The sequence below is a fragment of the Tasmannia lanceolata genome, unplaced genomic scaffold, assembly GCF_043159265.1.
Source record: "Tasmannia lanceolata isolate RefF3 unplaced genomic scaffold, GAP_Taslan_0.1 ptg000015l, whole genome shotgun sequence".
Classification (NCBI taxonomy): Eukaryota; Viridiplantae; Streptophyta; class Magnoliopsida; order Canellales; family Winteraceae; genus Tasmannia; species Tasmannia lanceolata.
This window is the reverse complement of record NW_027518692.1, coordinates 43544466-43568834: the sequence shown is the minus strand read 5'-3', so window position 1 is coordinate 43568834 and position 24369 is coordinate 43544466. Positions and strand designations below refer to the sequence as shown.

At 39.6% G+C, this 24369-nt stretch overlaps 2 protein-coding genes and 1 non-coding gene across 3 annotated transcripts; 1 reads left to right on the top strand and 2 right to left on the bottom strand.

The window, feature by feature from the left end:
* The first annotated feature begins 2239 nt into the window (after positions 1-2239).
* Positions 2240-2313, top strand: TRNAT-AGU (transfer RNA threonine (anticodon AGU)). Its single transcript has one exon. It is a non-coding gene; the product is annotated as a tRNA-Thr (tRNA).
* Positions 2314-3120: 807 nt separating this feature from the next.
* On the bottom strand, positions 3121-9872 carry LOC143847438 (protein FRIGIDA-like). The gene is made up of 3 exons (XM_077356255.1): positions 8720-9872; positions 4363-4538; positions 3121-4264 (listed from the first exon to the last, which is right to left on the bottom strand). Exons 1-3 carry the CDS (start codon positions 9552-9554, stop codon positions 3476-3478), a joined length of 1800 nt encoding a protein of 599 aa, XP_077212370.1. The 5' UTR covers positions 9555-9872; the 3' UTR covers positions 3121-3475.
* A 935-nt stretch (positions 9873-10807) lies between these two features.
* U2A' (U2 small nuclear ribonucleoprotein A) lies at positions 10808-23338 on the bottom strand. The gene is made up of 8 exons (XM_077356254.1): positions 23083-23338; positions 22881-22921; positions 14264-14393; positions 13966-14171; positions 12440-12613; positions 11655-11705; positions 11326-11490; positions 10808-11122 (listed from the first exon to the last, which is right to left on the bottom strand). Exons 1-8 carry the CDS (start codon positions 23162-23164, stop codon positions 11117-11119), a joined length of 855 nt encoding a protein of 284 aa, XP_077212369.1. The 5' UTR covers positions 23165-23338; the 3' UTR covers positions 10808-11116.
* Positions 23339-24369: the final 1031 nt, after the last annotated feature.

Here is a 24369-nt window from a genome sequence, read left to right as displayed (position 1 = left end):
GCATGGTTAAAGTACATGAAAACTTCGATCAAGTACACTGTTGTTTGCACATATTTTGTTGCATAAAAATTTGCAACTTGATTTATGTCATTGTGATCTGTTGGATTCTCATTGCATCCTAATCTCTAGTTGTTTATGTTTATAACATGATTATGTATATTCCATGGAAATATCGTTGGGCCCGACAGGACCGGATTGGTTCTATGTGCATGGTGACTGGTATAGCTGTGTTGTGGTATCCCGATCGTAACCAGTTGGTGGGTGATAACTGATACGTAGTCATGTAAGATCGGTTTTTGCCTCCATAGTGGGTGCACATTTTTGGGAGAATTTCCATGGTACCTATGGCATCATTTTTGCCTCCATAGCGGGTGTGCGTTTGTGGGAGAATTCTCGTTGTACCTATGGTATCATTTTTGCGCCCTTTGTGGTTGCGCGTTTGTGGGAGAGTTCCCATGGTACATATGCTATCGTTACCTTTGCCAGTAGGGGTTGTGAAACTTGGCAATGACTACGTGTGATCGATAGACAACCTTTGCCAGTAGGGGATGTGAAGCTGGTGTTTCTTGAAGCCCGTCAATGTGGGATGCGATTGTGGCCATAGCTATATCTAGTGGATTGAGAATTGTTACATGTTTTGTATCATTAAAGTCTGTTGTTGTTTAGAAGTTGTATTTAATGTTACTCTCATGTTTATGCCATGATACACTGCATGTTTTCGAGTAATTGTTGCAATTTATTAAATGCCTTGATCATGATTTTGTCCTTGTGTACTTGATCCTTCTTATGTAGAATTCTTGTTACGTATTGAGTGTAAAAGCTCATTCCACGTTGTCTTATATTTTTAGATGAATAGCAAAAGGACTGGCGGGACTGCGGCGTGAGGAAGGATTCGTCTGCATTAGGTAGTTTATTCACAATTTTGGGAGTCAATTAAGAATTTTATTTTATTTCATTAGTAGACATTTGCTTATGTAGTTGTTAGGGGGTTTCTTCTGAATTTGTGGTTGGATTTAGTGCATTTTGGCTTAGGGATTTATTATCGAGAAATTTATGGATTTCATTTGGATCCTTAGCTTTTCCATTAGTTGCTATGAAATTTGGATACGTGGTTTGTTGTTAATCTGGCCTTGCATGCCTATGTGGTTGGTTGTGGGCGTGGGCGTGGGCGTGGGCGTGCGGCACTGTTACAGGACCACGGGTCGGGGAGTGACACTTTTAGTTACAACATGCCAATAGTAGGCAATTAGGCTTCCAAGAGGAATTTTGTTTGGGTCATCCCTTGAGGTTTTAGGAGGCATTATTGATTGATGAAGCCAACGAGTTATAAAATACTACTATCTATATAGCAAGGAGATGGCATAACTAACATTTTCTGCCGCTAGGTTTGGGTAATTCACTTAGGTGTGTTCACTTGCGTTCCCGCCCCTGTGAGAAGAAAAGAAACCACACTTTTTTTCCCGAGAAACACGTTTTGGCAGTGTTCACATGGTTTCCCGAGAAAACTTAAATACCGAGGTCACAAATGAAAAAAATGATGTGGAAATTGAGATTTCTCGCCAAAGCACGATTTCGTTTCCTACCGAAGTAGTGAGATTTCATTTCCTACACTCTGGTGCATTTTTTTTAGGGCAATGATATTTTCACTCCCCCTACAGTACGCATTCGCTCTCCTTTTAATGTGATTTGACGTCAAAAAAAGTTAATGAGGGGAGCGAATTCGTACTGCAGGGGAGTGAAAATATCATCAGGTCGAAAGTAGAGATATGAACTGCAGTTCAAATGGGGCCCACTTGCCCAATGAGCCAAGACATTCATTTCCTACCCATGATCACCTTTTACTTATGAGAGGCTGATGATGCTACACGAGTCCAGTAGTGGCCCACATATCAACGGCTCAGACCACCCCAAAAGTGCCTGCTATGGACCATTGCAGAAGGCATTTCACAGGTCAGCTGTTGCATGAGAGAGCAGCCACCTCGGATGAATTACATCAATAAGACAAAATCTGTTAAAAAGTGAGCTTATATGCCTACACTCTAATGCAACAGCTGGCCCGACGGTCCCTTTAGCAAATCCCCACTAAAAAAATAGGTTTTTTTTTTTAAAATCTTCGCTCTTCACAAAAATGTGAATAGGCTGATTTCAAGGAAAAATCCACTCCTTGAAAATCTAGGCATAATATTAGAGAATATGTTTAAATAATATATACTATTAACGCAACATATCAATCCAAGTTGCTTTCATAGCTCAGTTGGTTAGAGCACCCGTTTAGTAAGCGGGAGGTCTTGAGTTCAACTCTCAATGAAAGCAATATATGCGATAGAAGAGGGGTGCTGGTATTTTTTAATCTTATTCTTAAACAGGAGAGGAGAGGAGTAGAGGACCTACTTCAATCTTAGACCGTTAATCTTCTATCATATTATAAGGCAAATCATACATAGTCTTGGTCCCATGCCCCCACAAAATCAACTATTTAGCTTTTTTTGGCAGAAACATATTTACGTTTAATTGATCTGTAGGACCTAAGATCATTCGATCATCGTGTTTTCAACATCATTTGGCCCAATCCCAATCCTGCAATCCAGTCGTGACCAGATGGACTTCTTTTACTTTCACCAAACCAATCACAAGTATGAGGCAAAGTTTAAGAACAAAAGGCCACTTCCCCCCTTTTTTGATAATGACACTCTATTCTATTTTTTTTTTCCACCCCTTCATTCAGCTCTAGAGGTTATCACAATTCCTTAAATGATGGCAAGAGCAAATCAAACAAATGTTAATTGTTGGATTTCAGGGAGATGAGAGAAGAAAGAGACCGGCCATCATTTTCTGATTTCTCGCCCTTCTTTCTGAAGGCAAGAGATCAAGAGGTCGTCCCATGTTTCCAGGTTTTAGAAATATCAGGATGGGGATTGATTTCTAAAACCTGGATTTCTTTCTTAAAATCCAAGAAACACTGAGTCAGGACAGCATACAGCATCTTTTTCATGAACCCTCTTTTACACTATTTTCAAACTAAAACCTGGATTCTAAAATCCGCATATCCAAACGGCCATTCTAAAATCCGCATATCCAAACGGCCCTGAGTGTCATTGTCAAAGCTAGTGAATGCAGCCCTGAGTGTCATAATCTCTATCAAATTATTAAAAAAAAAAAAAACAGCACAGCAGTGAGCAGTCTTACAATTTGATTATCGCTCACATTTAAAAGACACAGTAATCCATATTTAAGGCCTGTTGTTTGTTTGTTCATTCAAGAAGCAACCCCTTTGGAAGGAGACAGGATTCCAAATGGAGTGAGTAATCTGGCTTTTTTCTGTGATAACGGTAAGTAATTTGGCTATTGATTCAACACATATTTGCATATGTAACAACTGGGTATTCTCCCACCGAGTTCAGATCCAAAAGCCACAGCCAGAAATAGTTGCACTGGAGACAACAAAATGTTTGTCACCCAAAACAGCACCCAAAATTCAGAAGTAAGGTTGGCGATAGAATGCAGATGTGGCGGTGCCCAGACGAGAGCTGTCTTGGGCTTCACTTTCAGAAACAGTGTCAGCAAACTGATAAAGGTCGGCACCTGCGCCCCTTTGTGATAACAAACCATTCGCCGCCATGGGGGGCACCCTAAAGCCTTGTTGCACTGCTAGTAAGCTATGTTGTCCACCTGGGTAGTCATTCAAGGCTCCATCCCCACCATGCCAATTCCTGTTAATTCCAGGAAATGAACCCACACCACCATTTCCAATGGAAAACCCAACACCACTTGCTGCTGATGATGGCCCAGCTCCGGCCACTAGCACACCACCACTTCCTGCTAATGCACCAAGGTATTTTCCAGAAGGCACAGTAACAGATCCCGCCAAGGCACCTGAGAAACCACTGAAAAAGGCAGGGAATCCACCATCGGGCGGGAGGCTGTTGGGAGCCAACCCATCATGCAAGCTCTTTTCCTGAGATGCAATAACCATAGGAGGAGGGTGTCTTTGCGTGGAAGTAGGACGATGATGTTTCGCTTCTTGGGTTTTCAGTTCCTCCGAGGAAAATGGTTCAGCTTTTCTCTTTGAAGCTGCATTCTCCTTATGAACGGCATTCGAAATATCTTTCTTCTCCTTGTGATCGGAATTCGAAATATCTTTCTCCAAATTGGCAATTTTCTCATTGATCTTCCAGCTGGAAAGCTCTGCAAGATCAAGTTGGTGGTCCTCCATGCATTTGATAACTGATTTTAAAGCAGCTAGCTGCATTTCATTAGCTTTTTTCTGTGGCAGAACATCACATTGTAGCAACATAAATAAAGGATATGCTCAATACACGAAAATTTAGTTCTAAATTCTAACAAGGAATCAATTAAGCATACCAATGCCAAATGCGAACCCTGTCCTTCTCTCCTCATTTTTTTGGTAGTTTGGTTTGTTTCATGTATAAAGGATGACAGCAGAGAGAAAGGAGACAACTTGCCCTGAAGCCGAAAAGCACACGAAAGACCAACAGCCGCAACATGCATCCCATCATTCACCATCTCCTGAATCATATCTGTAATATAAGACCAAAAACATAAAGAGGCATCCACGTAAAGTTTATGCAGTTAATAGTTACAGGCTGAATAAACGTTTAGTGAGAATACAAAACACTAGGAACACTATCAAAACTTGAAGTACAGAAAGGCCACTATTCCCTATTGATGCTCAGGCAATTATATAAAGAGAATGATTGTGTTGTGGTGCTATAGCCAATGTTAGGGGAAAAACGAATTTGACCATAGAACCGCAAAATTACAACATATTGAATCCTAAGACCCAAAATGTAATCATAGGAGTGCTTCAAGGGTATCTAGAAAATAATGAGAAAAATCGATAAATGCTTATATCTCTAGGGATTTGCTAGAGTCCAGCGCATAAGGCATTTCGCGGATGGTCTGTTGCACCTGACAACAGCCACAGAGGCTCACTTTTCAGCAGATCTTGTCTCATTCACGAGGTGGCTACTGTCAGATGCAACAGACCATCTGCGAAGTGCCTTCTGCGATGGACGCTAGCAAATCCCATATTTCTAACACGCGAGCAAACCAACCATATCCTAACATTTCATATCAAATTTTAGTTAAATTGTACAATTCTTTTATCTTTTTCTATAACTTGATAAAACCAAGAGAAGATTGCAAAGGCGACGGGACAGAGATTGCCCCACACACAATGAAGCCATTTGACTTCTCCCTTGGTGTGTGTTTGTGTGTGTGTGTGTGTGTGTGTGTGTGTGTGAGAGAGAGAGAGAGAGAGAGAGAGAGAGAGAGAGAGAGAGAGTCCACTGTTTCATTAGCACTATGCAGAACATGACAAAAAGGAAAGGAATTAAAAATTGCATAGCTTCAATATCTCATCAGTGATACCCGCTAATCACCAAGAGCTTGGAGATGACTTCTTGATTAAAAAATGGCGTTATCTGAATCTGTCTTCCAAAATAAGATTACCCTCCAGATCTTTACTAAATAGCTTTAAGGGGGTCCGTGCATTGGCTCCATTGGAATCCTTCCTCCCAGATAGCCTAGAAAATGAGGGCATAGTCTCACCCATAGTTGCCATAGTGAGAAGCGAGTGTGAGAAGCGAAAGAGGGACGCGAGGGGTTTAAAAGAGAGAAAATGCGAGAAGCGAAAACTGTAAAGAAAGTAAAGAGAAAATGACTGGGAAGCATCATTGAAAGTTAACATGATGATGTAAGAAGCCTCATTGGAACCAAATAAGTACATAGAAAGAGTAGGATTGCAATAAAGGGAATAAGGGTTAATATATGTAAGGATTACAACTAGAAAAGAAGAAGTTGCAACTAATTAGAATTACAAATTTTAGAAATTTACAATTTCACATGTTTTATTCATGTATAATTAATATTAGATTTTTAGAAAAATATCCATATAGTTTTCATTTGGAATTTAAAATGAGTTTTCAAGTTTTTTTTTTTTTTTTTGAATGGTTGAAATTTTATGGAAACAAGAGACCGAGGTAATCAAAGGAGTACAAGAAAAAAGAAAAAATAAAAAATACAGAGGGAGGTGGAGATAGAGAAAGAGATGTGCGGAAGAAAGTCATACTACTCAATAGCCAACAAACCAAAACCCTCCCTCGCTAGTTAATCCGCATCCCCATTAGCCGACCACCTAATATGGCGGAAGGAAATACTCAGACCCGGATTTCCAAGACTTGAGCAGTCAAAGTTGAGCTCTAGGAATCCAGAAGCCGGCGGCTCCAAAACCTATACAATAGAGCACCTTATTTCCGCATCACAGCACGAATGAGTTTTCAAGTTTTAAATGCACATTTTTTTTAAATACTCTCCTTCAACATTATCAAAAGGAGAAAATATACTTAAAGGAAAAAATAATCACCTAAATAGGAAGCATACTCTTACTTAAGAGGAAACGCATAGAAAGCGCTCTTCCCCTAAATTTGGTAAGCGAGAAGAACTTAGCTTACAAAGCGAGTTTATGAGGAAGCATGCTTCCCATTGAACTAGGAGGTTTCCGGTAACTATGGTCTCACCCAAATGGTTCCTAAAAACACCACCTATACCCGCTGGACAGGTTGCCAGTAAAAGCCCCATTTATAAGTTCATAGATATAGCCCATGACAAGCCTCTCATTGCCCAAAAATTAGAATCCATCAACACAATTTCACATATCTTAATCACATCTGATTTCCTTGAACATTGGCTTCCAAGGTGAATATCGACCTCAAGTTTACCCTCTATTTTTTAGATTCTTCAACACAAGGATGGAAGTGGCAAATTGTGTCACAGCCGAGCATGTCAATTCTTCTTCCGTATGCTTATGCATAAGGTGCAATGCCCTGATGTGTTTGAAGATGTACACTATTATTTGAAGCAAGTGATCTACATTGTCCACCCATTCTAGGAATTCATCAAGGTCGAGGTGACCCATAAAATACCCAACATCAACTCTAACTCCATAGTCTCTGTACCTCGATAAGTCTCGCACTAATCTATATTCAAAATGATTCCTCAGTCTGTCATAGAAACATCATCAAGCTCAAATTCTTCATCTAGTAGACACTCCTTAAGAGGAGTAAGTCTGAAGACCGAACCCTTGACTAATCGCCTCTCTTGGATCATGTGGATTGGTTGGGCATGCATTTCTAGGAGTCATGGTGTTAACGGGAGCCCCAAGCGCAGGATGCTCACTAATATGGTTCAGGTAGACTCTAATCTCTTCCTCTCTTTTTTTGGAATGTTTTTTTTTAAATATTTTTTTCAGGGAGCCCCCAATCCCGGCTGACATGCGCGAGTGTTGGTCCAACGTAGCATGAGTGTTTTGTTGCCAGGCCTGTCGAGGTTGGCCTCAACCTTAACCTTGATGTGGAGCATTGGCCCTATTGACCAAGGGTTGAAAGTCTGTAATCAATGTGGTTGTAATTGATGAGTGGTTCCAATGTGGTTGTAATTGATGAGTGGTTCGGGGCAGGATCAAAGTGCATTGTAGAGGGATAGAGGAGGTTCTGGTAGACTTATTGTTGGATGCCAATGAGGCTTACGTGGTCGGTTTGTGGTCGAATAAATTGGGAACCCTTTCCCAGAACTTTCAATATGGGAAGAGTATTATGGAGTCGCAGTCAAGTCATGTGGTGGGAGATAAGAGGAGTGCTTCCCCATGCCTGGAGGAAGGAGAATTTTACTGCAATATGATTGCAAAAGATAGGGGTTCTTCCATCTTTGGATAGATCTTGCTCGTTGAATCGAGCTCTGGAGGTGGGAAGGTTGTGTACTTAGGTTGCTAAAGCATGGCCAGATTAGATCTCTCTCCCCCTAGTCGTGGATGCTGCGACCTTATAGGTGAAGACATGATGCAATCCTCTCCTAGGCTTCTTGGACTAAGGATCGGGAGAGTGACAAACACACACTCAACTGCTCAATAACTCGGATACAGGAAAACATATTTGCGCAAGTTTAGTAAAATGAGCGTATGGTTGGAATGGCCTGATTCCAAAGCTAAAATTTCAAGGACTCACAGATCTAAAACTTTTGATGAAGAAAATTTTCTCAGAAAAATTTATTGTAAAGTACTCGAAAGTATGCTGGAAGTAGGCTGTCGAGCAAAGATTAAATTCAGAGTATAGATAACAACTTCAATGGCTACTCTTCAAGGTTGCCAAGGAAGGTAGGTAACATCAATTCTTCTAAATTGATGGTTACAACTCTTCAAGGATGCAAAAGATAGGAGAAAGCTCCTAGTCTTCAAGGAATGAGTGAGACTCTTCTAGGTTTCAAGGATTAACTCTTCAAGGATCAAGGGAAATACTCCAGGCAAATTTTCATTCAAAATTCAATTGAAACTTCATTACAGATGTTTGCTGAACTTTTATAGAGAAAATACAATGGAAAAACGTTCAAGCTATCTCACTAACTATTTTAAGGACTTACATACATCATTAATAGTTTAGGAACTCAAAACACATTGACTAGTTATTTTGTGATCATTTATATGGTTTTAAAGAAAAAGGGGAAATAAGAAATTCTACAAATAGATGATTTAGTTTGCCCTCCTACAATTTGAGAAGCTGTTAAAAGAATAAGAAAATTCCAAAAGAAGGAAAGCAGATAATTTTTTTTTTTGAAATGGCAATATATTGAAAAAGGAACCGAGATGATCCACCAGAAATACAAAGGGGAAAAGCATAAAAAGGCAACAAAATACAATGGAAAATACCTTGAACCCTCCCATTGAGGAGAGGGGAAAGGCGAAGGGCGTCTGCTTTTTTGTCGTCTTTTTTCTCTAAGTCACTCAACCGAATGAGCTCTAAGAGATCAAGCCTCCCAAAGTCGAAAGGAATCCCAAAGGAGGCTACAAAAAGAAGCAACCCTAGGGCATCCTCAGTGCAGGCATTGGCAATGCCGCCTTCGCGAATAAGGCGGGTCCGCCAAGCAGTGGCGACAGCGGCAGCCTCTTCCTTGACAGAAGGGTCAATGTCTTGGGAAGAGAAGGAACAGAGGAGGAAGGATTCGAGGACGAAGATACAGGCTTTACGGACAGGTATAAGGTGAGGCTCTTTGGAATAGGCTTTGCTTCCCTGGAGATAAAACCTCCCAATACAATCCAACACAAGCCTAGCAGGATTGGGAGCGCGATTGAGAATTTCAGAAACCTCGTCTCGGATTTCGTCGGTGTCAGTGTTGTCTTTAAGATGGCGGAGGACACACTTGCGCAGGTTCCGGCCAGTGTCACAGATTCTTTCGGTTTCAGGAGGCTTCTGTGAGTTTTCGATTTGAGGAGGAGGAGGATGGTTGTTGTTGTTGGGTGTTTGGAGGTGGTGTTGAATGGAATTGTGGATAGAGTGGAGATGGGTTTCTAAGTCGTTCCATTTTTGAGTGAAAGTTGAGAGAGAGGAGGAGAGGCCATTCAATTCGCCTATAGATTTAACAAGAGAAGAGAAGGAAGAAGGCTCTCCTTCTGCTGGTTGTGAAGGTGGAAATGGGTCTTGTGGCTCTACTTTCACAGAACGGAGAGGGAGGGAAACACTAGGCGTCTGCGATGTAGAAGCCATTACTAACAAAACAACGAAGAAAAGGCAGAGAGAGAGAAACCCTAGATTGATAGGAGCCTCTAATCCGGGAACAGAACAGACAGCGTTAGCCGAGGACAGGGGAAAGGGAAAACCGATCCGAAAAAAAAGATCGGACGGAAGGGATAGAAAGGAACTCCTATAATAAACAGCAGGAAAAAGAGGGAGATGATCTTTTCACCCCCTGTAGGATTATGCGCCCTCTTGTTAAAGGAATTGTGGGCTTTTGACGTCAAATCACGCTAAATGTGTGGCGCATAATCATACAGGGGGTGAACAAATCATCTCCCAAAAAAGAAAACAATTGCTAGTCTAAGCCCTCGAATGATCCATGAATTCTCATTCTGAGTCCAGCCTAAAAAATATTACCCGCTGATTTTTTTTTGTCTGTCTTTATCTCAATCATCCAACTAGAGGTGCAACTTGGGTCTGGCTCAACTCCAACCCAGCGGGTTCAACCTGAACCCAACCTCCGTCCTCTAATTATATCTTGATTTTCTTTGGGTTATTGTATTTTTCTGTTTGGCCCAAGGTGAAACCAAACCAACCTTACTCAACTCAACCCGATTGCGGGTTATATGGGTTGGGTTAGGGTTCAGAGATTTAGAACCGGGTTGGGCTAGGGTTGAGGGAATGCTATCTCGAGTTGGGTTAGTGTTGGACTCAACCCAACCGGAGTTGCATCCCTACATCCAAGATCATGTGGGCGGGCACATCGGATGATGTTCTACAGAATCAACAATCTTTATTACTCAATACAGATTCCTTTGTATCGACCCTACTGTTCTAAGATGGGTATGGCCCACTTCCACATATTAGAGTTTATGATGTAAATCCTAGCTTTCCTGTCCATACATTCAATAGGCAATTAGTTCCATGAAGAATGAAGTTTTTGAGTGCCAATCAAAACAAGGTGGTGTAGATATCATTTCCCCTTGTGAAAATTAACAAAGATCTCCATCCATTGTCCAGTCATAAGTTCACAACAAGCTGAGATATTGAAAATTATCAAAGATCTCTTCACCCCTGCACCACCTGAAGCCTTGAAAACTTCCTCAAGCAGACGACTCCGCCCAAAACAGGTAGGCCATTTGAGTTCTATGTATTACCTCATGAAGAACAAAGGTTTCTGTACCACCTCAATTCGACATGATTGTTGGCTGATCCTTCAAACCTAGCTATTCTTTCTCAGATAGAGGAAGAGTGGAAATATCATTTCCCCATAAGAAAATGGAGAAAAAAACATGTTCCTATATGAGTGAGAAAAATAAGTGGAGTAGGTGCATTTTTCTTCTCAATTCAATTCAATTTAAGGACTGCTAGTGTCTACTGACCCATAAGTCAGTTCCCCTTGTATAAAAGGAAATTTACTTCTAAGAGTGCGGACTTTAATATATCAAAGTTACATTTTCAGTCAGCAAGAACAATTTAAAAGTAATGGGTATCCCTGCTATTCTCTTTTTGGACATCACGCACAATCCTTAGCCATCCCAAAGCGGCAAGGTGATCAGTGTAACAGACGCACCACCACCACCACCACCATTCTAGTCCTGTAAAAGGTCAAGAAAGAACGAAGCAGGACATCAAAACCCTTCTGGAATAAGAGAAAGAATTTGGTAATAATACATGATATATGCGTGAAGACACTGATGATAAACTTTGGCATAGCAATAGAAAAAAGCCAAACGTACTGCAAAACCAATTTCAAAAATAATATCTATAGAATTCACCATAGGTTAAAATAGTGCAGAACCTGTTCAATTGGCACAGGATCCTCATTCTGCTTTTGATTATCTTCATCAGCTTCATTTTGATTATCTGTATCCATTTTGTCCACTTTAGAATGGTTAGCAACCTTGTCTGTATCATCGTCGCCTGGAATTTTAAGATCTGCAGGAAGTTGGCCTGACTTGAGTGCCTGCTCATGACAACAGATTATCAGAAATTGAGTCCCACAGAAACATAAACAATGGGGTGAAGGACCCAGCTTAAACCGGATTTAGAGAATCAAGCAAATAACCAATGCGATAAAAGAAATAAGTAGCATGAAAGAAAATTGCTTTGAGCCACAGAAGGAGACACCTGTTCAAGCCTCGCAACCTCTTCAAGTGTTTGGGAATTGACAATTGCAGCCTGCACATATCCAGTTAAACAAAATTATATTGTCCAGATAAGGTTCTCAAAAATATAGAAACTACAGAATAATTTATTAATAATCCATATAGGGATATATCATCATAGTCTACACTTGAATTGCTGGAATGATCAAGAGAATAATTAAAAGAAATAAAGCAAGAGATGGAAAAAACAGAATCCCTAGTTAGACTTAAGATCTGGATGAAAAATCCAAAGATGAGGTAATGCATTCCAATCTTTTCCTCAGAACAAATATGCCACGATAAGTTGTTAATCCGTTGAGTATATATATCTTGAGATATTTACATTGTCAAAGTATATCTGCTGCACTGACAAGGAAACACTATTGGATATTGCATCACAAGATAACAGGGTACAGAGAAGCTTGATGCAACATACATGGTTCTCTTTTCTCTCTATGTTTTTTGGGAGATAAGAATAAAAATTGGGAAATAATTTCTGTGCTCCAGTGTTTTGATAAGCATGCGCTCCACTTGTTTGTCGTGTAGTATTTAAAGGGATGTCAGAGGATATTACGGTTCTCAAAAGCTCTTAAAACCCTTTAAATACTACACGACAAACAAGTGAGCGCATGTTTATCAAAACATTGGAGCGCATCATTTCCCTAAAAATTATTAAAAGAAAAATGCAGAAAAGGTGGACGAGATAATCCCAAAATAAATAAATACGACACCCGACAGAAGATGGAGGAGAAAGCAAGTTCCTAGTACCTTGATAGCGATAATTTGCTCGGGGGTGGGAGCAACAACTTTTGGGGCCTGTTCTTCCTTTGAAACCTCTGCAACTGGTGTAACCTCACCCAGTGTAAATGTCTTGACAGATACTTTCTTAGCCTCCTCCTCTGCAGCTTTTGATGCAAATAGCTTCTCTGCTTCAGTTCTCTCCTGTCCTCCATAGAAACAGAATAATAATCAGAAATAAAGCCCTGTAATAAGGGCCATAGGGGAAGGAACTGGAGGATTGAAGAACAACAAATCCAAAAGATCCAAATCCAAAAGCCCTACCAACTGTATACAAATAAATCATTTAGCAATGGCATGCTCATGCCTGCACGTGACGAAATGTTTTGTACAATCACTGTTTTGCTTTACAATTGCAACACAGACCACAACTTAGGCACAAACCACCAAAGCATAATCAAGGCTTCAGGTTTCAGGTTCAGTATGCATTTTGGTGTTTCGGTAGTGGCAGATATGAAAACATGCTGCTTTCTGATGGAAATTCAATACCAATTCTGTAAAGTCATAGAAAAATATGAAAACATATGCAAATGATGGATATTTAACGTGAAACTTCAGGAAGCGGCAGAAAAAGCACAGATGCACACCAAAAAAAAATCACATAATAAAAAAATAAAATAAAAAACCACTCGTAATGGTTTAACAATATCAAACACCTAGTGGCATGCGTTGTCGCCGCCCTTGTCTAATAATTCAGCACGTATCAGATTTCAAATATAATTCAAATAAATATTTACACAACACGTACACCATATTTCACAAACAATTCATATAAATATAGTTATGTAACGCATATTGGTTCAGTAAACCGCTAATAAACATATGGTTTTGGTTTTGGTATACATTTCGGTATGCATTTCAGTGGGGATGAAAACGGAAACATTTCGGTCATTTTGTGTCAGTTTTGGTGGAAATTTAAAACCATGAGCATAACAGAACCAAGGGAAAGTAGAAGTAATAATGATGATAGTAAGACCCATTGTCAAGAAAAAAACTCAACCAAGAGAGCAAAATAATTGGTTTTAAAATGAACAGAACATGTGTATACAACTGTACAAGTAAACACAGAGATGTGTGAAAGTGGATATGCCTACTTGTGTACATAAGGAGACATGCAAAGTTTTAAGCAAGATACCAAATTAACAAAAGCTTGAAAATAATCACTCTTAAAAAAGCTGAATAAAGCAATAACTCAGTATGGTTTGCCTGTTGCAAACTAGAAAATAAAGAATCTTGTAAGCTGAAAATTATACTACACTTCAACATAAAACGATCACTCAATATGGTTTGCCTGTTGCAAACTAGAGAATAAAGCATCTTGTGAGCTGAAAATGATACTGCACTTCAACACAAAGCATATGGATCAAATGATAGGGATAAGTGAGTTTTACTTATATACTCCAAGCCTTCAAGGGTTAAAATCCCATTTTTCTTCAATGTGCACATAAGAGTATGCAGGCATATATATCTAATGAGTAGTGACAAGCTCATCACACCTTTTGCTTCACTTTCTTGAAGTCTAACAACCGCAGTCGTTTCAATTTGTTGATCACATATAACCGATAGTTGGGTTTCTTCGTGATGTTATTGTCTAGTAGGCTTAGAGTCTGCAATTTCTGAAGAGATGCAAGAGGGTCGATCTCGGCCAAGTTTACAAGTCGATTGTTTGTAAGAATCAGGGAATGTAGTTTTGGTAAGTACTCTGCAATTCAAAAAACCCAATATAATAGATTAAGTTCAATTAGCAAAAAGAAATACTACACTGAATAAATGATGAAATTTAGGTAACCTCACCTCCAATGTTAGGATTGATACGAGTAATTCTATTATTATTTATAAATAAAGTACCAAGACGACTTAGATAGGGAAAATTTTCAAGCTTGACAATCTCATTGTCTGATAAATCAATGGTGTCAAATTGGTCCTGCCAAAAAGCCATCGCAAAAATAAGCACAACAACAACCTCCAAATATATATGATATAAGCTTATTCACGAGATAAAAAGGAATACAAATTATCACGGCAACTTAAAGCAACAACAATCTCCAGATAAATTCGATCTAAGCTTATCTACAACAAGACAAAAAAAGTATGTAAAATATAAAAACTTAAAAGACGTGAGAAAATTTCAAAGCTGACAAACTCACTGATTAGAGAAGCATGACATCAAATTGACCTTTCCAAGCAGGGAACTGGCATGATATTATGATCAGACATAAAAAGACCCCAGCTTTAACTTTCCGTACAATACAACATTTTTTATGTGAAGCAGGTTTTTTATTTTTAACTCAGAGCACTTGTTTGAGAGAGAGAGAGAGAGAGAACTTATTGAGTGAAAAAGAGGGCTTGATAAAAGAAGGATAACTAGGGAACCAGTAGTAGTTCCTGGTAGAGTCAAAATCAAGGCCAGGGAGCCATAACGGAATTGACATCTTATCCACCTAAATCTGGTTAGCTGATTTGCTATAATGTATAATCCTTCCAAGTAATGGCCAAAGGAATATGCTAAGAAGGCAATAATAAGGAACTCCAAGATGTCTATGCTATGTTAACTGAATACTAATGTGGGATTGAGTTTAGAGAGGATCAAGTTCTGCATACCATCTAAACCCTGATATGTTAAGAATATTAGTAAAGCAAATGTTAGATTACTTTAAGTTGTATAGGTTTATAACATTTCCAATTCTAGATCACATAAATTGGTAATATTACAAAATTTAGCACTAAATGCTTAATTCGTGTATGGTCTATGACTTTTAATATTTCAAAACTATCAATCGTTATGATAATTTCAAATTTTTAACAATGTGCTAATATCTATAGGTTAATATTATAATAATTGATGAGGTCACCATAATCACATCAATAGGGGCAATACCATGGGTTAAAATTGCATTGATTGTCCTCTATCCATCTTGACAATCTATTTTCTTTCCCTCAATCAATGTCATGTTAGTGTGCCTAACATGATAGAATCCCTACAAGAAGAAATTCCTATGGAACCATTCAGAAAAAGAGAAGAAGAAGAAATTCCTATGGAATGACAAGGAGGAAGACCAAACATACCATCTCGTTAATTGGAAGAGTGTCAGCGGAACAAAAAAGAAAGAGGTCTGAGAATACATCACCTATGAGATATGAACAGAGTTTTGCCTGGGAAATGATTGGCCATATAGAGAGGAGGGGAACCACCTGTGGAGGGAACTGGTGACCCGGAAACATAAGCTGGAGAGGTGGATGGGAAGGCTTATAGTTGTACGCATAGCATCGGTGGCTAGCAAGGTATCATTCGCGTCAAGGATGACTTGGAGTCTAGCATTCGATGTAAAGCTAGGGTTGGTGATAAGATCATGAACTGGTACAAGCCATGGTGCAATCTATGAAGCACGGATTAGGGAGGCGGGTACGACATGACACAGGTACGTGGGTATGTGATTTTCCATAAAAACCGAGTGCGGGTACGTTCGGGTGCGCTGAATATAATAATATATTTTAATATTTTATTATATATTTATAAAAAATTTAAAAAAAAAAAATTGGAGAGCAATCAAATAACAATAACATCACCAAAATGGAAAGTTCTAATATTACTCTTCATTTCATAAATGATTAAGTTCCATATTTCATAACATGAGGCATCAATACATCATTCATTAGAAAAAAAGTATGTTGCCAGTGTATTGACCAGTGCCTGACAAGATGAATTATTTTTATTTACCAAATTATGAGATTTTTTATACAGGATTTTTGGGATTTAATAATGTTTGGACATGATAGATATTATGAATTTTTAAAATTTGAAAAATACCCCATCGTTTGGAAGTTAAGAAAGTTAGAATTTTGAGCCGACCATTTTTCTTCGGATTTTGTACTAGAACAAGAGAGTTGACTTTTTTTCCTTTTAGATTTGGGTCTTGAAACTATTTTTAATAAATCCAAAGGGGGGGTATTCCGTTATTTACATGTAAATCTTAAGTAAAGACATTGGTTTACATGAAAATGCTAAGTACGGGAGAGGAGAGAGAAGAAGCACATGAAAGATTTACACCAGATAAGAGAAGCAGGAGGTGTCGGGTACGCGTGGGTACGTAAATGCTAAGTACATGAGAGGAGAGAGAAGAGCACAGGAAGGATTTACACCATATAAGAGAAGCAGGAGGTGTCGGGTACGCACCCGACACGCACCCAACCAAAATTGGGGTTTTTTTATAAAAAAAAAAATTTGGGGTACGTACCCGAACATACCCACCCCATACGCGTCAGGTACAGGTACGGGAGCCCCGGGAGAGTACCCGTGCTTCCTCGAGTGCAATGAGTGACCCTCAAAGGCAGTGTTTCAAAACGTGGATGCGGGTCAAAACGACGCCAAAGCAAATCTTAGTCGACTCGGCACGATGCGGGCGTGCACTTTGTTGACGCGGTCATAACTCGGACGAGTCAAAGGAGTCATAATAGAATTTGTAGGACAAAATGTGGACTCGGACAATAACACGGCCAAGGTATCCAATTTATCATAATCGATTAATTAACATGTTGATCAACCGTATTCTGAAACACGGGACAAAAACTCATTGGCTTATCAAATTATCTATCAAGCCGTGAAAAAGATTCAACTCTACCTTCACTTACTGACATTCGAACAAAAAAAAGAGTCTACTCAGGGGAGTCCACTATCATGTGTGTGTGTTTGGGGTTGGGGTTGGGGTTGGGGTTGGTGTGTGTGTGTGTGTGTCGGGGGAGGGGGGGGGGGGGGGGGCATCTAGAGGACGCCGTGTCTTGACAAGATCCTGACCATGTCTTGATTCTATCTACAGTAGGCCATTTGATAATTAATTTTTAAGTTAATAATCTCCGATATCAAATATAAGTTTGAGGAACCAACTTGGTTCCACGGTTAAGAACTAATAATCTCTAGAATCTTCTAACTAATATATTTTATGAGAATATATTATAAATAAAATATTTTGATGTACTTTTACATATATATAGGGTACTAAAACACCATGTTTTGATAATGGGACGACTCTCTTCGTTTTGCACTTTTTAACCAGCCGTAAAAGGCTATAACAATTCTAAAAAAACTCTCAGCAGCCAATCAGAAAAGAAAAATAAAGTGAGTCGGCCCATTATCAAAATATGGTCCTTCGGATAAATTAAACAAGAAGAGGAAAATTACAACGGGGGTAAATATTGCAACATACAAAGGATACCCTCATCAACCTCGATTTTGCCAAATCTACTAGATCATTGGCACTTCTTGGAACAAAAGCAAAAGCAACCGGAATACCTTTACCACTCTCCACTACATCAATGAACCGAGCAAGGCACCAATGATCCGGTCCTCGTTCCATTGGCCTAAGATATAGCAGCGGTTGAGTCACCTTCTACGATTAGCTCTACAATGAATTTTTCTTGATGTGTCTGATTTGATCCTCCAAAGCACTTGGTTAGGAGAATGATCTAGGTCCTCAAGTGTATCCATTTTCCTTTCTTCCCAGATACATCAAACTGTAATGAAAAAAGCCACCTTCCAAAACATGTGATCCAAAGAAAGATCCAATGTGACTGTATCTCCAAACAACTTTTTTTTTGAAGGGTTCATCTCAAAACAACATACAAGTCACAAATACCTTCCAAAATGGCCAAGGTTTGAAATTTCGGTTTCGGCCTCAGCCGAAAATGAAATTTCAGTGGCAATTTCAGTTTCGGTGTAAATCTTATAATTTCAGCCGAAATTTAAAATTTTCGGTTTCGGTTTTAAATTTCGATTCCAGCCGAAAACCGAAATTTCGAATTTCAGCCGAAATTTAAAACCATGGACATGACCCAAGATAATCCCGGCCATTTAAAAATCCAACTAAAAAACCTTGTGATAAAAGAACAATGGAGCAAGAGCTATGTTGCATGGATTCTTTGCCCCCCTATGCCGAATACGTGTCGACACGTCTCCACTTGCGAATCGAACATGGATTCACGTGGGACACACCCAGGTTCTTGTCGTAGCCGTGTCCCGCACGAATCCTGTTTATTCTGAGCGAATCCGATTCATTGTTTTCTCTTTTAAAATGCGAATCCTGTATATTTTCCCATTAAACGTGTTTTCTTCTTAACTTTTTTTATATGAAAGCACAACCCTTACTCTTTTTAAAAAAACCAGCGCCTTGACCCTCCAACATCGGCACCGGTCCTCCTTCGACTCTCTTAATACAAAACTCGCCTCAACCCTCTACCCTCAAATTTTTCACACACACACACACACACACACATATATATATATATATATATATATATATATATATATATATATATATATATATATAATTTTTTAATTTTTTAATTCATTTTATTTAAAATTACCGAATCCGAATCCTACTTTTGGGGGTTTGCCGAATCCGACACCTCGAATCTGTGTCGGATCCCGACACACGAATCCGAATCCATGCAACACTAAGCAAGAGATGATCAATGGTTTACTCATTTTTTCATATGATACAACGGTTTACCAAGAATAAATGCTTTCTATGCAAGTGGTCTACCGTATTGATCCTCTCTAGAAGCATAGTCAACGAAAAGCAGTGAAAGCGTGGAGGAACTAGTGCTTTTCATACACCATGCCAGTGAAATGGTGGAGGAACTAGTGCTTTCCATAGACCATGTCAGGGTACCATGGAGTTATGGACGAGTCCTTCCATAGAAAACTTAAACATAGACTCAGTGGAGAATTTGCTGTCAGGATCGGAAAATCTAACCCTTTTGTTTTCATTGACTTGCGATATAAAATAGCTTTCCAAGAAAGAGAGAAGGGTAAGTAGACAATGAAGCTCCCTATCTCTAAGATTATGATAGAACACCCGTCCCCAAACCCAGGTTATAAGTTTTGGCTTCGGTTTCAGTTACAGCCGCCACAGAAAAGGAACGGTTGGATATTTCAGAGGAAATACAGTAAAATCAAGGAAACATATGGAAATATATGCAAATGATAAAACTTAAAGATGAAGCTTCAGGAAATGTTAGAAGAAACACAAATACACACTTCGAAACCATCACATACACAAGACAACCATACATAATGGTTTAAAAACATTGAACACCTAGTGACGTGCACTGTCGCGCATTCTGAAATGTAGTACATACCAAATTTCACATGTGATTCATATAAATATTTATACATAATATACACACCACATTTTGCATGCAATTCATATAAATATAATTGTGTGATATATACTAATATGGTATACCACTTTTACACTAACGATTTTGGTTTATGCACTTCGATTTCGGTTTCGATGGAAACGGAAACATTTCGGTCATTTCGTGTCTGTTTTGGCGGAAATTTGAAGCCATGCCCCAAACTGCCCCCGCCCCCGGGTAAGCAGACAATCAACTCCCTATCCTTAAGATTATGATAGAACACCATCGGTCCAAACTGCCCCACCCTCCCATAACAAGACAAATGGCATAAGGGACCCTTACCAATTCACAAATCCTACCAAAACCTACTAATCCCATTTCCCATTTCCACCCTACACATGATACCCATGTTGAAGGGCTCTCTACGACCACTATTAGACTTCCAAACTCCCTAGCCTTTGCCTCTAGACACATTCCTCACTTCCCACCCTCTACCCTTCCCCCACTATGATTTTCCACCAAATAGTTTGTCATTCCTCGCCAAAACACCATCGTGAGTAGTAAGGTTCCCTAGGCCCACATCGCCTTTTCCCTTCCACACAACACACTTCATCCCAATGGACCAAGTGTTTCAACTTTTTCCTCTCACTTTATCCTCCCATTAAAAAAAATGGAGCTTCTAGATATGATTCGTCACCGTCCTAAGAATTTTGAAGAGAAAAGTAAAATAGATGGGGAGTTTGGGGAGCATTGCCTTTATTAGAGTACAGCATGGTTTTAAATTTCCCCAAAATGACCGAAATGTTTTCATTTCCATCCCCATCGAAACTAAATCTACATGCTTTCCTTTCACATCGTTATTTCCTCGAAATCTTGACCGGAATTCCTGATAGTCTACCGAAATGATCGGAACGACAAAAAAATTGAAAGACGTTATTATTTCCATTTCATTTCATTTTATTAATGTAGAGAATGATATTTGACAGGCAACATCGTTGAAATGCATAACAAAGTAACCGTATATTATGCATGGGATATCATATCGGCACGGGACCAATAATACCTCGTAACTCACAGTCGTATTGACATGGAGTTGGGGTCCTTGAGGGAAGACTGATCGTTGTACTTTCTCATACTTCATTACATTGTACTTCTTTATTGACTTCATTGTTTTAGACATGAGTTGCCCATGGGATGTCATATCGGCACAGGATCAATAATACCTTGTAACTCACCGTGGTATTGACATGGAGTTGGGGTCCTTTAGAGGGAAGACCGGTCCTTGTACTTTCTTATACTTCATTACATCTTTATTGACTCATTGTTCTAGACATGCACGGCAACACATGTCACTAGGTGTTTGATGCTATTAAGCCATTATGGATAGTTTTGTTGCTTATGTGATGGTTTCTAAGTATGTATTTGTGCTTATTCTAGCATTTCGTAAAGTTTTATCTTAAAATTTCATCATTTGCATATGTTTTTTAAAAGATAATAAAATGTCGTTATTTGCATATGCTTCCATACGTTTTCGTGATTTTACAAGATTTCCACCGAAACCAAAATATTTCCGTATCCGTACTGACTGAAACCGAAATTTAAAACCTTGGCGTAGAGTAGCCAAAGAGAGGTTAGGTTTTTTTCCACCCTGCCAACTTGCACACAATCCTCCCATTAATATGATTCTATAATTTCCTAGAGGGGATGCCAAGATAAGAGATAAGGAAGACATCCTTCCCTAACAGATGATCGCCGCCAAGCCTATCATCTACTCATCATCCACATTACAAAACACCATAGTGCTTTAGTTTACATTAATTTTCAATCCCGATACAATTTCCACCCACTTAAGGATTTTCTTGAGATTGTAAATGTGCATGTTCTTTGCACCACAAAAGATCACGGTGTCATCTACGAGTTGCAAAATGGGAAACGGCTCTTACTCTCATTCAGTAAGCCAAAACTCTTCCCACCCTCGATAATATCATGCTTACATCTTACTCCCTCCCCCAAAATTTTAAACACTAATAGGGATAGCAGCTCTCCCGGTCTTAACCCTCTAGATCATTCAACAACGCCTTGTGGGCTTCCATTCACAAGTCACAACATTGAAAAAATAGGGAGAAGATACAAGCAAGCATCCACGACTTCCATTTAATACCAAATCCCATTCTTCCCAACAAATAATCAACAAAATTCCAGTCTATGTGGTCATAAGCCTTTTCCATGTCAACCTTGCATACCACACCCTGTTTCTCTTCGGATTTCCAAGAATTGATGCATTCATTAGCAATTAACACCCCGTGCAAAATTTGTCTCCCACTCACAAAGGCACCTTGGTACGGGGAGCCGGCCTCTCACATGACCACCCTAAGTCTTCTTGTTGAGGTCTCAGCAATCATTTTGTACAAACTGCCAACCAGGCTTATCGGACAAAAATCCATGATTTTTTTACTACAGTCTTTTTTGGGGCTACGGGCCTTTAAGTACTAACTGATTCTCCCCTTGTTGTGGAACTCATTCATGATCTTCGTAATGTCCCTTTTTAGAACGCCCCACATACCTTGGTTAAACTCCCTGGTAAAAACATTCGGCCTAGGGGCCTTATCACTATCCACGGAGAAATGGCTTCTTGAAGCTCCTCCTCCACCCGTTTTCTAATAAATATGCAGACAACCTAGAGATCTTGTAAAATTCCACGCCATTAAGCTTGGATCTCCACCCTCTTCACTGCCATAAAGTTTCTTATAGAAATCTAGAAGAGAGTGAAAGTAACTGTTGAAGTATAAAAGATTAAATAACGCCTTCTCCAGCAGCTTAAGCTTTTGGAGTAAGTGGTTGTTTCACATGGTATCAGAGCCAAAGGTCCTGACTTCAAACCTCCTTGATAGCAAAAATCCACATGCAATGGCCAAACCCAAAAGAGGGGCCACATGTGCCACGTGTAGGCCAGCTCTAAAAAGAGGGGCCACACATGAGGGGGAGTGTTAAAGTATAAAAGATTAAATAACGCCTTCTCCAACAGCTTAAGCTTTTGGAGTAAGTGGTTGTTTCACAGTAACCATCCCCATGTCCTCAACAATGTGAAAGGGAAAGTAACATAGTAGTTTTTCCTATCATTTCTTTTTAACCTAAACAACAACCCATAATAATCACCTCCTAAACAGATAACAATCAGAAGAAGACATGCAGAGATCATATGAAAGGGAAAAATAAATGTAATGTGACAAATGAAATCAAGTATATGAGATTCAACAGACTTCCAACAAGAACTGACCTCAGTCGCACCCAGATTCTCAATAACTGGAATCTTGTTGCCTGAAAATCAATTTACACACAAAAAGTAAGCAGAAAGGCTCAAACTAACAACAACACCCTAAACTCAAACGTGTATGTGCATCATTACAAATTCAGGACAACTATCAGAGAGATGGGAGGAAAAAGAAAAAGAAAAACCCTAACTAGAACGGGATATTTACCTCGTAGATCTAACTCTCGCTCGCCCACGGCGTTGAAGAAATGAGGGCTCTTCCAAATCAAATCCGCAGTTAGTCTCACCATTTCCTTTCTGGATTTTTGCCTTTCTGATAAAAATAGAGGGAGAGAGAGGTGAGCTGGAACTTCTACACAAGCGTTTCTACTACTGTGCTGCACTGGTATAGGAGGAATGATCCACTAGGGCGCGACCTCAGTCTAAAACAACGAGGCATGAAGAATGATCGTAGCCGTCAATCTATGCCCTAATTTGATTCTTTAATTCCCAAAAATTATCTTGTTGCCAATTGGGACAGCATTTGGGGTGTGCGCCTAGGGTCCATTTATTTTTCCAAAAGTATAATGGGCACTCTTCAAGGGATGATCCGAACCGTTTATTTGTTCTTAAATAGGTTTAGCCAGTTCCCTAAACCTTAGAATTGGAATTGTTGTTTTGTGAGAATTTATACGGTGTAAGCCCTTACAGTCCCTTATTTTTCAAAAAGTACGGACTTCACTAGGGGTGCAAGTTTGGCCCTGTCAGCCCTGAGCCCGAATAGGGTCTGGGCTGGATTTTCCAACCCTGAGGGCGGGTCAAGGTTCAATTTTTAGGTCCTGACTTGGGTCGGGTCGAGTCAGGTTCTGGGTTAATGCCTCGGGTCACCTTGACCCGGCTCGACCCTAAGTTTTCTATTATAGAATTGAACAATCTGTGCATGTTTCTTTTGCTAATGTTTTCTATTATCTAGGATTCATGTTTCTTTAGATTATTATTGTTAACTGTCTCTGCTGCCCGTCATGTTGTTAAATTCATAGTCTTATTTTGTTCCCCTTCTCTGTTTATTGATCATTTTATTCTATATGATATGTGGCTGCTTTATTTTTGATACTCTTAACAAGGCCAATCAGAGCTAGCCCAGCCCGGCCCTGCCCAATCAGGGCCAATCAGGGCATGCCAGGGCCGCTCTGAGCCCTGTAGGGCGGGCAATGGGTTGAGGTTTTTCCACCTTGACTCAGGGTCAGGGCGGGTTAGGGCAGAGATAATGGGATCTAGGGTTGAGCTAGGGTTTTGAAAAACCCGACCCAACCCGACCCTGTTGCAGCCCTATACCGCACTGTGGGATGATCCAAACCGTCCATATGATGGGCCATAACGTAAATAGGTTGAGCCCAAAAAACATTTCCGTAGGATGATCCTAAACCTCTGATCTGTATATTATGGAGACCTCTATAGATCGAAGGGCTAGGATCATCCTATGGAAATGATTTTTTGGGCATAACCTATTCACGTT